Consider the following 18,070-nt stretch of genomic DNA (forward strand, 5'->3'; position numbering starts at 1 on the left):
TCACTATAACCCAGAACACTGACTGGAAGTGTAATATGCACTTTGTAAGCTTCTGAAACCGAGATTGTATAGAGTTAAAGATATCTGGAGTTTAATAGAATCACTTGACAAAGGCTAAAATACCATTAATGATTGCTAGAAGGATTTCCCTGGGTTTTTATTACCTTTTAGCTCATTGTAGAGATGGAATTTTTTGTGATTTCCTACACTGGTTTGCAACTGCCAGGCAGTAGCTTGGGCCATCCAGCAGTCTGTAGGGACAAGGCAGCCAAGTCAGTGGGTCCCGTCAGCCAGGTGGGCAGCCAGGCAAAGGCTGCAGTGCAGCTCAGGCCAGGAGCGAGGGCAAGGGTGAGCTTAAAGATGTTCCTGAGTGAAGGCAACAGGCCCCCAATGTGGCATCTTGCAGCTCTTCTCGCACAGCTCATTTCACAGCAGGGCAGTCCAAGGTTACACAGCTGTACGATATCGGAGCTGGCCTGGATATGGGGAGTTAACAGCAATCATGTTCAAAAAAAGTGTCTTTCTACAGAGTGATTTTTATTTTTTTAATACAGTGGCACAGACTCTGTACCTAGATGTCAAGCTGAGTAGTTTATCTCAAAAAGATTTTGTAGGTTCTAATACCCGGAAGCAAATCAAACTGGTACCAGGCACAATGCCAGTAAAGTCATAGCCAGGATAAGAATGAATCACTTCTTACTCACCTCTAATTCCAGATTAAGACCAAAATTATAATATTTTTGTATATCTTCTGGGTTATTTTGCCCTCAGAAGGAATCCTAAAACCAGTTCTCTATAATATCCTTCCTCTATCTGACCTTTTCTAACATATTTGTGCCTTCTCACTTCCGTGCTACTCAGAGGTACCATGTTATCTCTGAAATCTTCAAGGCTTCCACATGACTACTGTCGTGCACCAGATTATTTTTCTCTATCATGTTGTAACTTTCTAGGTCCCCTTCCCAACAAAACCTATTGCCTCCCCTGTGTCAGAGTAGGGTTAGTTTCCTCTAACAAAACCTTGTTCCAAACTGACATGTCAGAGAGTTTCTTGCATAATAGCTGGAAAAACAAAGTCACTGGCCATGCAGGATAATACAGAATAATCCTTAACACAGCTACACAGAAGGCTATTGAGAAAGATGAAAGATGTCCTACTCCCTTTTCAGAAAAAAGGTGGGTTGTTTTTTTCCCACCCCGTTTGTTGTTCTGGGCTTGTTTATTTGTTTTAAGTCATCTTCTTACATTCCAGGCATGTCTTGGTACAGGTTATTAAAAGAAGAGGAAGCTGCCCACTTATTATTTCTTATAAAACCAGAGAGTTTCCCCAAAGTTTCCCCACAAAAAAATATGTGAGCTTTAGATTTGTGCAGACATGAAACTGCTGAATGAGCACATCCTTTAACCCCCATACCTGAATGCTTCATTTTGTGAAGGGGAGACCATAATTGGGGCCTTTAAAACAGCTCTACTACTGGAATTGCCATTTATATACTGATGCAAGTTTTCACTGAACATCTTGCATTATTTAGTCACAAGGTAGAACAGACTTCCTGTATCATAAGTGTCTTTTAGTTAGCTGGAAGACTTCTGTTCCTTCCATGTTCCTTGGAAACATTTTAGTTCTGTGTTACCAACCATTGAAATTTCGTTTTACATCTGTGACATTCAATGGTTTTGTTAAAATTCCAGACCCTGGAATTACTTAAAAGGAAAAAAAAGTTACTCTGTATCCCCTTTCTCACCTTGTTCCTTCCCTCTGCACCTTCCTGTAAAGTGTTTCTGAGAATATTCTTTCCTCCCCTGCTAGACCAAATGTGTGATTTTTTTTTTTTTTAATATGGGAACAATACCTATAAAACTCTTTGGAGTGTAGTCGTCTTGTTCTTTGCAGATTGTCAATTGCAGATGTTGCTGCTGGTAAAATATTAAATTGCATTTCAGTGCCCCCTACTGGCTAAGTGATCCTCTTCAGCTCTGGCCTTGAGAAAAAAACACCCACTAAAAAGATACCATGTTTGTTACAACACTGAAACTGACTCAGAACAAGGTGGAGATATGCAAAAATCTGTTAAGTCATTTACTGTACTGTGTTCACTGAATCGTACATGATAGTGAACACTTAGGAAGTTGTAACTTCATTCTATTTATTCTCTCTTGCAGTTTCGTCGATGCCTTTTGCAACTCCTGTGCTTTCGCCTAATGAGATTCCAGAGGACCATGAAGGAAACACCAGCAACAGGGAATGACAAACCAATACGACCAATAGTTATGTCTCAGAAAGCAGGGGACAGGCCAAAGAAGAAAGTGACTTTTAGCTCTTCCTCTATCATTTTTATTATCACCAGTGATGACACTCAGCAAATAGATGACAACAGTAAACACAGTGGGACAAAAGTAAATGTCATCCAAGTAAAGCCACTATAGGGATGAGCTAAAGAGATGTGAGAACGAGATGGACTTCAGCCAGTAGACTGTTTAGGTTGGAGACCGGTTTCAGTGGTAGTGTCCATGGCCTGCCAAAAGAAGCCACATACTTAAGCTGTGAATTACTGAAGGAATTTGCATCTGAAGCATTGCAGGCAGTTCAGTTTTGGTCACAGTACTGAAATCTCTGCATCTGTGCCAAAATTGCTGATGGATGTCTACTCTAAATTTTCTTAAAGCATATTGTAGGATTGCCATTCAGGAGAACTTGGTCAGCCTGGAGGAATGCGCTAACAGAAATGTTACAAAGTTCAGCAAGGGCAAGTGCAAAGTCCTGTACTTGGGGAGGAAGAACGATGCTGCAGCACGGCAGGCCAGGCCCTAGCTGCTTGGGATGCAGCTCTGTGGAAAAGGATGTGGAGTCTTGTTGCACAATGAGCAGGGCATGAGCCTGCAGCGTGCCCTGGCAGGAAGGAAGGGCACCTGGATGCCAGGCTGTACCGACAGGGTCGGAGCCAGTAGTCTGAAGTTATTATGCCCTTAACTCACCCCTCTGTTAGACCACATCTAGATACCGCATCCAGTTTTGGGACCCCAATACAAGAAAGACACCTGTAAACTGGGGTGAGGTTAGTGGAGTCCCCCAAGATCGTCAGGGGCTGTTGTACTTGGCCTGTGAGGAGAGGCTGGGGGAACTGCACTTGACCAGTGTGGAGATGAAACATCTTCAGAGGAGCCTCACAGCAGCCTTCCAATAGAGATGGGGAGTTTTTCAACCGGATGGAGCCAGGCTCTTCAGGGCATTCATAGTAGAAGGATCACAGACAACGAACATGAACTGGAATAAGAGAGATTTGTATGGGATATAAGGAAAAGCTTTTACACCCTGAGGACAGCCAAGCAGTGGAACAAGTCAGACTGAAGATTTCGTGAGGTTCCTTCCAGCTTCAGTTTTCCTGTGATCCCTGAACTGCCAGCATTCCCAGTGCACGGAGTAATCAGGGAAGAAGGAGGAATGTTTGAATTTGGCTGCAGTTTAGCTGGTCTGAATTGGTGCTTTGCGGGGTGGCGAGTGGGAAAAACGATGTCTACAATAACTGGGGTTATGGTGAAATGAGAAGCCCCAGAAAGCTGTCCCTGTGTACTCAGCAAGCCATTCTCTTGGTGCTACCTCATAGGACCCCTGAGCTACACAGTGGAGAAAATAATGCAAATCAAAGCACTAATGACAAAACGTCAGTGAAAAGGGAAAACTGGAATTTCTTTTTTTGTTACGATATGTGAATTATGAATCTTTATCTTGCATTCATTTATTCTGTACATGGACCAGAAGCGTCATCCTATATTAGCCCTGAACCTGCTCTGGCACTCTGCTGAAAGTAATGGTTAGAGAAGAGCAGGGTAGCTTTTGCCTAAGTTGCAGCGTGAGTAATGATTGTCTTACTTGGAGCTCAGTAAACAGCGGATAGAGATTTTTTTTTTTTCCCTGCCCCTCACCTTTTGTTGCTGGTACAAAATGGCAACAGGATTCTGCCCCAGACACGGCTTTCTGTCAGCATTGGGTGAGTAAGTTAGAGAAATAATTTTGAATTATGGCAGCTAGTTCTCTATCACATCATTGGACCAGTGTAATTTCTCTGCCTCAGTCTGCTAAATGGACAGCGTGGAACTGCAACATGCAGCTTTTCCATCTCTGTGAAAGCTATGAGGAAAGCTTCCTCTGGGGACAAATCTGAGAGGTATAAAGGGAACATGCTGAATAACTGTTGGCCCTATAGCCATTGGTCTTTGTGCTTGTGCCCCTGCTTTTGAAGAGGCAAATTCCTTTTATTGCACCCTTCTAGAACTTTAGCAGTAGTAAACTGGCTCTGTGTTGTGTTTAGAAGTGCATCCAGAATCCATTGTTTTCTAGATTAGATCGTATAATCTGAGAGGAAACAGACAATAAATACTTGTCTTTGTTTCTTTCATATTTGTTATTTTTGTTTTGCTACAAATGCATAGATAAATTGTCTTAAAATGTCAAAGATCTGCCCTTACTAAAGGATGTTCATTGCAATGTCAAGAACTATGTTTTCAGCCAGTGATCACTACATCTATGCACATTTATATTTACAAAGGGAGAAAGATGTACATTAGTGCTCCATGTAATGATTCCATCCTTTTAACAAAACATTTGGCATTTTTGTATTTGCTGAGTATTGAGCCTTCAATGAGTGATTAAATGTACCTGATTTATATTAATGTGTTCTTGGTGAAATAATTTTTTCCCTACTGAGAGGGAGATGGTTTGCTATTGTCACTTGTTGGATACAGCTTGAAGGGTAGCATTAGGCCCTGAGAAGACAATAGCATTTTAGGATTCTAGTTGACCTTTGTAAAGAACAAGTATAGGGTCTGTAAAGAGAAACTATCCGGATGTTACTCAGATTTATGAAGGTAAAATTTGAGTAATTAACAATAACAGTATATGATTTTTTTAATAACACTAACAATTAGGTAACAATACATGAAAACTAAACACTAAAAATTATTCCAAATTTGTGATCTTGGCTACTTTGTGGAAGTTGGTGGCCTAAAATGATAAATTTTGTGAACTGTTTGAGGTAACTTGTTCTTATAGCCTGTAAAGTGTCACTAGCTTTGTAAGTGTGGCTGTGTGAAGTTAACATGCTGCAGTCCTATTTGCTCATCTTTTAAGCTTAACTATTTTCTGTGGGTAACTGCAGCACTGATGCAAAATTCGTACCCTGCTACACAGAATTTAAGTATTGTAATAGTCTCTAAGTATCACCGTGTTATTTACAGATTTGTTACACTTTTTCTAAATTTCAAATCTGTCTTTGGTCTATTCTGCAGATGTCACAACTGGTTAGTTTATTACAGGGGAGATGCAGAAACTTATGCAGGACCTTTCTCTCCCATTACAGGGAATGGAAGAGGAAGATGGTTAGCATTAACATTTGGACCATTAGCTGTTCCTAAAGTAACAGAAATGCAGACTAAGAAAGAGAGAAAGAGAGAGTGTGAAGGGCAAGAGCTTAAGAAGACATGAGAAGAGTACATTATTTATGAAGATTTTAAATAAACTAGTTGGTAAGAACTTTCATGATCCTGTCACGCAAAGGGAAGTGGCAGGTGTGGTGAGTACCATGATAGCGGCAGAGCCAATTCATTTCTCTTAATGATGTTTCATTGATTTCATGCGTTACTGGAAAAATACAGGCAACAATTTATTTAGAATGCCATTTGTAACCTGCAAATGCAGGGGCCTCAGTCAAATTGCTTCCCAGCAGCTGGTGCGTCAGGACTCTGTTGGGCGGCATTTCTGTATCTCCTTCATGCTGGGGAAAAGATCCCCTTTTGCCCTGTGTTTTGAGGCAGTCAGGAATCCTGAAGCTGCGTCTACCGACCTCCCCAGTGTAGAAGCTTCTGCTGCTGCCCTGGATCCCATAGAGGTGAGAAACTGTGGGAAGCGTGGTGCAGATCTGCTCCACAGCCTTGTGACCTTCCTCCTTTTTCAGTCCCCAGAAGCAGCTAGGTATATGCTGAATGTATCTGACTTCATGCAGAAGAGTCGGGTCTTATACTACTAAGACCTTATTTTTTATCATAATGATTGCGTCAGTCAGGAGATCAGTATTCACAAGCATTACCCTTATGCTCCTGTCCTTTGCGTAACAGCGGTATCCTGCTGCTGTTTCCTGCAGAATACTGCAACAGCTAAGTGAAATGGATATTCAAATGCTGTATTGTGCTAAACCATCCAGAAAGAGCAGCCTTTAAGAAAACGTTTGTCCTTGGCTTATATAAACAACCTTCAGCTCAAGAATAGAATTTAACTGGGTAATATTAAGAGGTAAGAGATGAGAAAACGGTGGAAGATTTCACAAACTTGTATTTGACCCACATATAAACACCTCAGTTTGAAAATACTTGTTCTCAGGTATTTCTTTTGTCAGTCTATTTCAGTTAAGGAGCCTTATTTTTGTCTCTCATAAAGGAAAAGAGGAGGAGGGGGGCGAGGCTGGAACAGTGCCAGGTGGTGGGGATGCAGGTTGCTGCTGCTATTAAAGGTTGGCAGTAGGTGCTCCTTTTGAGTTGGAATGGTATTTTGCACGTGCCCCAGTCCCTCCCTCGGTGGCAGGAAAAGCAGAAGGGCGAAGTGCACGGCTGACGTCCCTGCCTTCTGGCACAGGCAAGCGCTGCAGCCTTTTAATCCCACTTGTCTGACACCCAAGGCTGCTTTGCCTGCTGCTTTGCTCTGGCTCTGCATTTCGTTTATCCAGCTCAAGCTGAACGTTATGAATGCCTTTCTCTCTCTCTCTCTCTCCTTACCAGATTAGTATTGAAGAGTTACTTGTAATGAATTAAAGCTGAAGAGGAAATTAAATTGATTTTCAGTACAAATTAGAATGCAGGTTATTAGCAAGAGACTTGGCATCAAACGCTGTCTGGACCTGGCTCTTCTGCCTCTCGGTGTTTTCAACAGTGTTTGCGCTCCCTCTTGTGACTTGCTCAGGCAGGTGCCTGCTGATAGAAGAATGAGCCTGGCTTCCTAAAAACCTGTCTGCGTTACACTTTCCCCTGCATACGGGAAGATTCACTGTTTCATGTCTATTATGTATATTTTACATTACATATACTTCTGTCTTTGAAAAAATAGGGGAAATAGATATCTGTAAATAATAGGAAATATGGCCTGTCACAGTCATAATTTGAGGAGTTTATGTCTTTGCACGTTCTGGAGAATGAAGCCAGGTAGGAGGCTGGTTATATAGATTGTGTAGGCATGGTGCTGGAGCAGCATATTAAAGTGCTTCTAAATCTGTTTTTTGCCTCGCTGAAAATTTCTCCGAGTGAAGATAAAATTCCATCTGGAGCAGCCTGAGGTCTGCTCTGAGGGGGAATAAAGTGTTTGCATGCCGATTAGCCATGGTAGTTTCCACCAGTCTGTATTGGATAGATGATTGAGACTGAAGTCAGGATATAGTGTAGAATTATTAAACCTTACTTAACAGGTCTGCTGCCACCTTCTTCATTATTTATATTAACTGAATTTCTATTACATTAGTGAGCTTCCAGGTGTAGCTAAAATGGGATTTTGTTTCCATGATGGGTGGATCTGAGACCAAAAATGAGAAAATACTCATCATCTTCATGTATCCCATTGTCTTCATGGTTTATCTAATTGACTTGCATCAATACACTGTGCTTTTCATTTGGTTTGCTGTGCTGGTGTGAGGTGTGTATTGGGTACACGGGATGGGCCACGGCTGATATCTTGAACAGTTTTTGTGCAAATACCATCTGCAATTACTATTTTTCTAAGGCATGCGGAAGCCTTCAGAAAGAGGCACTTACACAATTGGGCAACATTTTCTTTCCTTATGCCAAATACGCATTTATTTTAGCACCCTTCAGTAACACGTTTGCCAGTTGGGTCTGAGGAGAGTTTGAAGTGTGCTTGATGGGCTGTTGAACATGAATTCTAATTATCCTTCCTGAGGTAAAATACAGAAGAGATTTTTGTCCACTTCTGAACCCTCTTTCAGCACTGAGCTCAAAGGATCTTTTGGGTAGATAGTACAGCATCTGCATACATCACACTATACCGGTCTACACCTCCATTTCACATGATGGCTTCTATTAATCATGATTCACAGCTTTGTAGAGATAGTTGTAAAATAAGCGTTTCCTTTGAACCCATCAGAAAACAATGAAACTTTACAAATCACAGAACTATGTATGGTTTTCAGTTTTTCAGTTGTCTGAAATCTTCTAAATGAAGGGAGAGTAGGATGGGGGGCAGGGGGAAGAGGTATAGGAAGACATTCTTTTTAAAAATACTAGAACAATGCCTGGTGTTTCTTCTAGAGTGAGGGGATGATGGTAGCCATATGACTAATAGATACTTAGGGTGTTTAAGAGTATATAACAACAACTAGAGATGCTCAGTAAACAAATAGTTCAAGTACTGTAGCTATTTATGGCTACACATATTATCTAACTCATGAATATTAGATGTATTTAAATTTTTAAGTAAAAGCTTGGATATAGCTGTCTCTCTCCTGTCCTGAAGCTACTTCTATTAAAGTTAATAGCATGTCTGGTTTCCAGAGAATTGCAATGAAATGTACTGACAGTGGGGAGTATTTGCTTCGATAACTGTATTGAAATAGCTTATGGCTACCTATTGCTGCAATAAATGTTTGATAGATTAATAATCATATTTACTTTGAGTTTTCTCTAACTATATTTTATACATCCAGATCGGGGTATTGTTGTAAAAGACACTCAGCTTTTAAAAGAAATGTGGGAGATCATACAGTGCCAATTTCCAAGGTGAAATGAGAAATTAGTGATTAGAAATGGACATGTCGTTCCCTGCAGCGGACAGAACATTTCCCAGGAACAGTACATCCCAAGCCTTACCTTCTGAACATCATCGCCTAATAACTGGTCCTTGAAACACTACAGAGGCATATAAATGATCATGTCTTTCTCGGAAAGATAATGAACAACAGAAAATATGTCTAAAATGTTAAATATAGGAAAATTTGGTAACCATGGCTTCCTTTCTTTATCTAGGCATTTATTCTTCTTTGAAATTGAATTTTTAGACTAACAAAGCATTGTTTTTTCCAAATGGAGGCCCTTCCATATTCCTATTTTTTCTGTTTTCCATCCAGTTATTCTTTCGTCAAGATTGCATTCTTTTGTAACAGAAGGACTCAAATGTGTGGATTCTGGTGAGTAAAGAGGGAAGCACAACACACTTGAGATCTCCACCTTATTGCAAGGAGGTATATGAAGACAGCATCAACTTGGCAGTGGGGAAAGGGACTGAATGGAGATCTACAGAAATTTTTAAGAGAACTATGTAAAGTGAGACAGCACTGGCACGTACTTTAATGTAGCCATGTATTTATTTTGCACATAATACAAGGCCATATCTGAACATAAGGGATTAACTCGTCCTAAGAATATATATCAGCTTTCTTTGTAAACATCTTGAGATATGCATCAATTACATAGCAAGACCATTTTTTATCAAATAGGGTGTCACCCTGCAGAGGGAGCCATTGGGTTATCAAGCCAAAAATGACGATGATGTTTTTCTTGCTAGGGTTTGGCTTTTTTTGTGTTCTTGATTTTTGTGGGGTTTTTGGTTTCTGGGGTTGGTTATTTGTTTTGTTTTGGTCTGGTTTGTTTTTTTTTATAGTGATCTTGCATGAGTGCTTACAGAGTTTGTTGTCTTCAGGCTTTGCTACATCTTGCAGAAGTTCATCTCTTAAACTGTCCTTCCTAGAGGTGACAATTAGACGCTTAGTTCTTTCTCAACAAATGAAACAAGATAGGAAAAGATGTGCATCCTGTTCCAGAGTACCAAGGACAATGCTTAATTTTTATAAAATGCAGCAGATCTCACAAGGGTACAAACTGTCCAAGCGTCATATCTGGGTATGGAGTGCTCTGTGCAGATGGGAGCAGCATTCTGCTGTGACTGAGGAAAGGAGAATTGAGTTACTTTCATGGGAAAGAAGACTTACCACCAGGGACAGTCTAATCTAACATGCACAGAGAAGAGACGGTCTTTACTTAACAGAATTTTATTTGTTGCTGTTTCTAGTTTTAATTACACTGTACCCCAGCATTGTTAGACCTCCCCAAAATCTGGTTGTTCCTTGCCCGTCTACTAAGGTGACTGTACCTGCCATTGCCTCAGATGTTGTGAATAGACACATCCTGAATTGTGATTATGTCAGACTGACAATTCCTCTTGGAAAGCTAAAGCTATTCAATTATATTATATGTGGACTCGACTGGAAGACATAGGCCTATTCTAAGAGTTTTTTAATTGCAAATAGAGTTTCAAGAGATCTTTTCTGTTAATAGCATCATACTACTTGTAAGTGAACTTCCTACCTCTTACTGTCAGATATTCCCTGTTCAGTTAAGGTAGTTACTTTGCTTTCTTCATAAGTAAATGTGCCACTAAATTAGGTACTCCACTTGTTTCAGAACAGCACAAGTCTGAAGAACATAAGTAATTTTCACCAAATCATGTCAGTCCATTGTCTAGTGTCTGTAACACTTTCCCTTTGATTTTGGAGCCATTTCACAGTGTCTGTCTTGGTGTCAGTGCGAGTCCCAAGGAGAGCTTCTGTTCTTTCGCAGGTCCAAACATTAGTTGCTTTAGTCAACTGTAAATTTTTGTTGCCCAGAAGTAGTTTCCTATATCTTCTGGCTTATTCTTGTTGTTCTTTCCCAGGCTTCCAAAGTTGTCTCCATATCTTTTCTGAAATAGGTCTCCTCTGGCTCTTCCACACCCCAGTTTAGATAATATTATTGGAGAGTGTTATCTCCTCACTGCGTTTTTCCCTTCTAAAGGAGAGAAGAGCATGCTTTAATTTTAAAACCTGCTACTTTTTCCCAAGCAGGTTGTATTTTCAGTCCAAAGTTCTCAAATGCATCTGAACTTTGGTCAAGTCATAATGAGGCTTACTAACCTATAAATCTTTCCCAGTGACGCTTTCCCAAATCTAACTTGCTTAAAAATGATAAGGATTGTTAATATTTTCTCAAGGTGAAGAATCTACATCAAAGGTCTGGAAAATATACTGGGGGAGGAGAAAATACCAGTGGGATGGGGAGGCCAGGAATTGTTATGACTGCTGCAAAGTGTTCTCTCTGTTCCCCTCCCACCCAGTGAAGCCTACGCTTCTCCAGCTTCCCCTTCTACACTGGGTCATTTCTGTTCCAGTTGAAATGAATAACTCCTAAAGGCAGGGTAAAGTTTTTTTCCTCATCCCTGATGGATTCAGTACAGTACATGCTCCTTGGACAGTAATTCAATTTGCTGTGTAAACATGGACATCTTTCACAATGATTTCACGGTCCTGTAAAACTCTATGCTAGTGCTTTAGTTAGGTTTTGTCTGTATTTTTTTCCCTAGTCCACATAAGTCTTTGTAGCTTAGTCATCTCATTGCTACTGTAAATGGCCTTGGAAAAGATATGGCTGAGCAAGCGAAGTCTCTTGTCTTGGGGGCTTCCATATGGGTCCATAATGATGTTCCTTTCCAGTGCATGTCTGGAAGCCCTGAAAATAACAGCAATATTTTTCTGACAGATCTGCTAGATAGATAGAAACAGTTGGTTGCACTCCGTGATTTGAGTGATGTTACACTGTTGTTCAGGCAAACCTGTGTGGTACAGACAGTGACTTTACTCAGCAACTTCACCTGTTGCCCAGGTATTGACCGTCTACACAGTATTCTTGTAAAGCATTCTTATATGAAGCTGCTCACAGAAAGCAAGAGGAGAGGAGGAGTCATTAGCGCATCTTAACCGTTCGTATCCCTACAGGTATGTGTTTCAACACTAGGTGTGCAGGAGCTCTATGGTTACAAGTCTGGATTATTTTGTGGACACCAATGTCTGTGGGGTTATATGTGACCTTGTAGAGGGCCTTTGGATCTCATAACCTTTTGAAGTGTAAGAGTGAAAATAGACCCATCAATCCTCAGTTCCTTCACCAGTGCAATGACTCTGTCACTTCACTTCATACATGTTTTGTTGAGGACTCCTGTTTCCTTCCCCTCTCTTTCTTTCTTTCTTTCTTTCTTGTCTCTTTCTTTCCATGTTGAGCAGAATATTATGAATTTCACCTGGACAGCTTAGTTCCCTGGCAGCTAATCACCTAGCATGCAGGTTGTCAGATGTAATAATGCTTTATCCAGATGCATGATCTGGACTAGTTTTTTACGATTATGTCAGGTGGCTGGCAGTTTGAGGCAAGCTGTTGTCTGGACTGTACTCTGTGTGTGTATCATGATCATTGCTAATTTCTCATATGAGTTTGACACTAATGAATGCAATTCCACTAAACAGCGTCATTTCCTTGGAATCGTGTTTTCTGACTGAAAAGCATTGCATTGAAATATTTTTGGCTAGCACTACTTGTGAAGAATGAGACAAACAAAGGTCTTTCAGTCTTTTCTATAAATAAAAAGTCTTTAAACATATTTATGCCACCCCAAGTCTATAGGTTTTTTTGTCATTTAAAAGTGAGCAGCTGCTGATGTATTATAGTCTTCAACTGGAGATAGTTAATGCTACTATAAAAGTGACAGAAGAGGGAAACTGTTGAGAATATTACTCCTAAAAACCATGTAATAATTGAAATAGCTTTCCTTAGGACAGATCATTAGCCTGAAAAAGACAATGTTGACTCCTCTACAAAGAGTAGAGCACTGTCAATTGACAAATTTACTGTTCCTAAGAAACTTTCACGTACGGTGCTGTTTGTTCCTTCATACTTGTGGCAGTCTTCTGAATCTAAAATAGTTTTCAACTTGTTTTTTATCAGTTTGTTGGCAACCAGTGGAAAGGAGATGCAAAATGCTGCCAAATCAAGATTGCAGGGATTTACATACATTTAGCATTCTGGGGAAACTAACTGCATGAGATACAAGGCAAAAGGGACCTCAACATAAAGCTTCTTCAGTAGAATCTACTTTATGTCCTGAAGCAGTGGGTATCTCTATACAGCTCCTCCATCACTATACTGCCTGATCACCCCAAATTATCATCACATTTCTCTACAGTGGAACAATACTATAACTCATACAAGTAACTGAGCTGAAGACATGCCCCCACAGGAAAGTCTGTGGCAGCAGAAGGAGTGTTTTCCTGTAGCTTAGTGCTGTGAACTCTCACTCTTGAAAAGACAACCCTTCCAACAGAGATTTGAACCACTTTTCTTGCCAGGCAAGAAGATATATTTACTGCTGCTAACAAGGAAGGAGAAGAAAGCACTTCCTGCACAGAGAGCCACAGGGGGGTGATTTTTCTGGTGGTGAAAGTAATTGTCTTTCATTAAATAACTTGCAATCCCAACCTTCAACACTGCTTTCCTTAGCCACTATTTTGGGATTCAAGAACATTTGAAAGTTACATTTAATTCCAGTGTCTAATTATTTTTTTAATCTTCATTTTAAAAGGCTGTTGAAATAAAGGTCACAAAATGCTAACTATAAATTTCCCAGGTCACTGCCTTTCAGTGGCTGTTGCTAGAATGAGCAAAAATGTTATGGCTATAATATGGATTAAATATCCTAAAATACATTTCTACTGCTACTATCCTAGCAAACATGAAGATCACAAGGTATAATGATTTAGCAAACATTTTTCCATGGCTCGATCAACCACCGGGTTGATATAAGAATCGCTTTCAAATGCACTTGTTAGCAGTAATAGCAATGCTAGACGTTTCTTTTTATTAGCTAATGACTTAGTGTCGGGGGACACTGGTAGATATTGTGGCTATCTTTTTCCATAGTGCAGCACAAGTCAGTCATTATCAGAAGTTCAAACCTTTAAAATGCTGAGCAGATGATATCTTGGAGACAGACATTCCCTTAATTTTGTGAAAACAGAGCACAGGGGTTGAGTACCTTCCCAGCTTGTTGTCTTAGTTGGACTTCATAGTCTGTCAGATTTCCTTACAGTGACTCTCACGCTTGACTCTTGATATTACACTGCACTCCTAACAGCAGTAAAATTTGGAAAATTATTAGCAAGAGAACAAGTGTAAGTTCCTTGGGGATGAATTTTTTGTTTTGTTGTCTTCTTGTGCCCATCCTGGTTAATATTAACCCTAAGTATTTGACAGATTATATTACAAACCATGATGTCTCATGGAAAGGAACAGCATTGGCACACTCATTCATCGTGCAAGAAATCTAGCTGAAGGAAATTTTGGCACATGGAGTCATAACTCCAAATGGACAAGACGGATCCCCATAGAGACTGTTCAGATGGCCTAAGACTGACTTCAGGTAATAAAATACTGTTTCATGTTCATGGACATGAATCCATTGTGGAATGCGTTGTTGGCAATGCTAGGAGCAGCGCTTCAGCCCATGCGAGGTGGATAAGCAGGTGTGTAGTTAAGCAGGAAGATAAATGCAGCTTGAAACAACGTGTTGCAAGCACTTGGATGAAGCAACACTTAGAGAAAGTCGGATGAGAGCAGAATCTGTTTGTAGCTGTAAAAAAGGTTTGTGCCTGGGCAAGTCCACTGGTTAGCAGTGAATCATGAAGCATCAGAGCCATAGCTATGGCAGGGCAGAAGGGACACGGCAATAAAGGTGCTACCCAGGAACTGGGGAGGCAGGTCCATGGCAGAGAGCTTGACAGAAGGTGAGAGCAAAGGAAGCTTAAAGAATCTGGCAGGAATCTGATACCAGTAGAAATAGCTGTCTTCTCCTCCCTCAGGCTATCCTTCTGAAAATAGGATAGCTGCTGATAGTGTAGCTCCTTTGTTGATGTTATACAGAAGCTGTGTTTTAGCTGCTGATTTGCCAGAGGTGTCACTCAGAAAACCCTGAAATCTGTACCAAAAATAATAATCTGTACCAAAAACTCTATTTTAACATGGGCTGAATGACAAGTTGTTGCTACAGTTGAGTTTGCTGACTTAGAGGAGAATATATCTCACAGGTCAGTTGGTTGATAGCAGCAGTGCTTGCTCACCACGGAAGAGGTTAAAGTCAGTGGGAGATGGGTGTAGGAAGTGCTCTTCAGAGTTAAACACAATTGTTTAACAGATTAAATTGCCTTGACTATCTGTGGATTTTTTTAATACGAAGTTATACCATTCCTCCTCCTTCTCTTTGCATTGGTTTTGACAGCTGCTGTTGTTTACAGGAAGCATTAGGAGAGAAGCTAAGCTATAGACCCAGCAGAGTTCCTCAAGGTCAGCTATTATGTAGCTGTTGTCTATAAACAGCATTGTGCATATGCTTTCAAGGTCCATGGGCTTTTCATTCCCATCAACTGCCATTTTCTGTTAGCGGTAATTGGGAGGTAGATGAGGGCCTTATGATATATCAAGCCACTAAATCAGAGCTTCACTTCTCCTACTCCCTTTGGTTTGCATGAACACTGAGAAGCAGTTAGTACGAGTTTCATATTAATGCTGAAGGATGCTTGGATATCAGAAAGGAGCACTGGAATTCAATGTCAGAAAAGCTACAATGCTGTCAAAGGAACACATGTATTTTGAGGCTTTAAACTCAGTAAGAGACAGCTATGTGAAATACTGTGGGCTCTCTGCAACCCTCTCAGTAGAACAAATTAAACTACAATTGAACTCCTCAAAGTCATCTGTAACAGCAAGCTCATACCCATGCTGGTATCATTTTGCATTAACATTAAGGAGAAATAGAGATATCCTTTCCTTTACCCTCTAGCACTGAGCAGATCTGGCCACAGGGCAACCCCAGGCCTAATTTTGATGCAACTATCTCACTTGGAAACACTAAATTGGTGCCAGACTATGATGACACAGAAGACACAAGAAAAACTGCAAGTGTCAACATTACACACCCCATCCTAAACTATCAGTGCTCCATGTTAGATTCTGGCTCTTTATATGGGCCTTTCCTTTCATGGTCATGCTCTTTAGGAAGTAATGAGCCTGGCTGTTTGTTGTGGGGTTGGGTTTTTTTTCCCTATCAAGAACCCAGCAGTTTTGTGCACAGGCAGCTTGGGCCTATGGGGTTGCCTGTGAAGAAAATTATACATTTGCATGATTGAACCTGCAGGATCTGAGACCTGAATATCTTCATTACTCCTCAAACCAATTTTGTCCAGTTCCAGGTCTGCATTTCTTTGAGTGACTACTGGTGATTTGCTTATAGCTGCAGGGTCTCCAATCCCAGCCTATGTCCTGTCTCTTCTCATCCCAATCCTGCACTCCTCTACACTGCATCTGGTGTTGCCACTGCTCAAATCCTCTCCTGTCGTATTGGACCTGTATTTCTCTATGCTACATCATTATGTTTGAGTCATAATTATCGTATTCTACATAAAATGCTCTTTTTTACTTGTTATTACTATCAATATAAAAATTTTGGTGATGCCATGCAAAGAAAAGCAAAAGTAAACCAAATTAACCACAGCCACTTAGTAATTGGAAAAATCCAAGTGAACCAAGTGAAAACAGAGCTGCAGGCAGGTCAAGACAAGTTCAGACCGAGCAAGCCTGACAATCCTCAGTCATGAGGCCTTGCAAACTCACTATGAAGTGTGTGGCCTCTGACTAGCAATGGAAACACTTTCCTGGCAGCTGCTGTTTGTAACACACGAGGAAAGATGCATGTTTGGTTTGTAGCTTTTGGGTGCAATGCCCCCAGCTTATTCCAGTACCTCCATTCCTGTCTGCATTTGTATCTGTGACAATGCTTTTTCTTTGGCACTAGTAGTAATGTATGCTGCTCCTGGATTTCTTTCCCAAACTGCAAAACATCAGGAAAGACTTAACTCTCAAACCATAGTTACCTTGGGCAAAGACAAAGCATGAACGGTTTAAGCTGAAAAGGAATATAATAAGTGAGGAGTGTCTTCAGTTAGGAAACTTAAATAACTTTCTGCAACCTTGATTGCCTCGTGCTGCCTGCAAAAGCCATAATGAAACATCTTGTCTTTAAAGCCAGATTTGCCTTCCGGGCTCATGCTGGGTATTCAGCTTGTTATATATGAGAAGACATTCTCCCAAGTGGAATACAGATTTTGCAGAGGTAAAAATTGGGGCAAGCTCATACCTGATGTCATTATTTGAAGACACACCAGTGCTGAACCCAGTGTTTAAGAAATGTCTGCTGGAAGATCAATTAAAACATCTGATTCTTCAAGTCTGAGGGAACAATGTGTTCTTTTTCATCTCAGTGTTAACCTACAGTCACTCTGCATTGTGCTTTATAGGGTCATCTTCAGCTACAAAAGACCAATGAAGATACCAGTATGTAGTTGAGGGAATGCACCCTTCAGTTTCAGTGATGAAAAAGCTGGAAGTTTAACCTGTTTCTTCACTGCCAGCTCTGAAAATGTGCTGTGGGGAGAAAGCGCTGCCTGACTCGGGGTTACAGTATTAAGAAACTGGTTTTTTTTCCACTTTTTAATGTCTTAAATCCACAGTAGAGTAGTATTCCCTCAACTCTTCTCTGTCAAGCAGATGTGGCAACTAAACCAAGACGAATGGGTTGGCAGCTGTCAGTGGAGAGATGTTATAAAGCCTTCACAGGTAGCATTTTGCTGTCAGCTGCATCAGAGGTGTCATGAATTGACGTGGCCTGCAGAGTAAATTTTCCTCACTGAATTAACTCGGTGCTGCTCAGCAGCATGGCTAAAACCAAATTTTGAAATCTCAAGCATGAAGCATTGTAAGCAGAGGCCTGATTGCTCATATTGCGGGAAGCGAAGGCGGCAGAAGGGACAGAGTTAGGATCCAGAGTTGGGGGAAGGGTGTGGAGAGACCATTTTTCCTCTCCTGCCGCTGCTGGGTGATCAGGGGTGTGAGTCAACAGCAACCGGTGGGTCTTGGTTTCCCTCTCCTTTTCCACCTCCTCCTTTCCCCATCCTGCCCCTGTCCACTTCAATACCTCCCATCTTACATTACCCTATGGCAGCAAGTGGCACATGCCCTCGGTGGCTTTCCAGGACTTCTGTGAGGCAAAATAGGCTCTGGGTCCACAGGCATTTCAGTGCCTCCAAGCAGTTCTGCCATTCTCCACATCTCCTTTTGCCTCAACCCAGAACAGTGCTGGTGATGTGGGGGACCTACTCACTCTGCT

The 18,070-nt window shown here is 41.0% G+C and overlaps 1 protein-coding gene across 14 annotated transcripts in view; it reads left to right on the forward strand.

The window, feature by feature from the left end:
• OPN3 (opsin 3) overlaps positions 1-8,142 on the forward strand; it is a 120,131-nt gene extending 111,989 nt beyond the window's left edge. For 13 of the 14 annotated variants that reach the window (XM_054195728.1, XM_054195731.1, XM_054195729.1 and 10 more), the window contains one exon: positions 2,164-8,142. In XM_054195728.1, coding sequence (XP_054051703.1) covers positions 2,164-2,427 — 264 coding nt within the window. In that variant the 3' untranslated portion in view covers positions 2,428-8,142. The remainder of the gene's footprint in view (positions 1-2,163) is intronic. The other variant, XR_008465510.1, reaches the window with a different exon arrangement.
• Positions 8,143-18,070: the final 9,928 nt, after the last annotated feature.

This window comes from Rissa tridactyla, chromosome 3 (assembly GCF_028500815.1).
Source record: "Rissa tridactyla isolate bRisTri1 chromosome 3, bRisTri1.patW.cur.20221130, whole genome shotgun sequence".
Taxonomy (NCBI): Eukaryota; Metazoa; Chordata; class Aves; order Charadriiformes; family Laridae; genus Rissa; species Rissa tridactyla.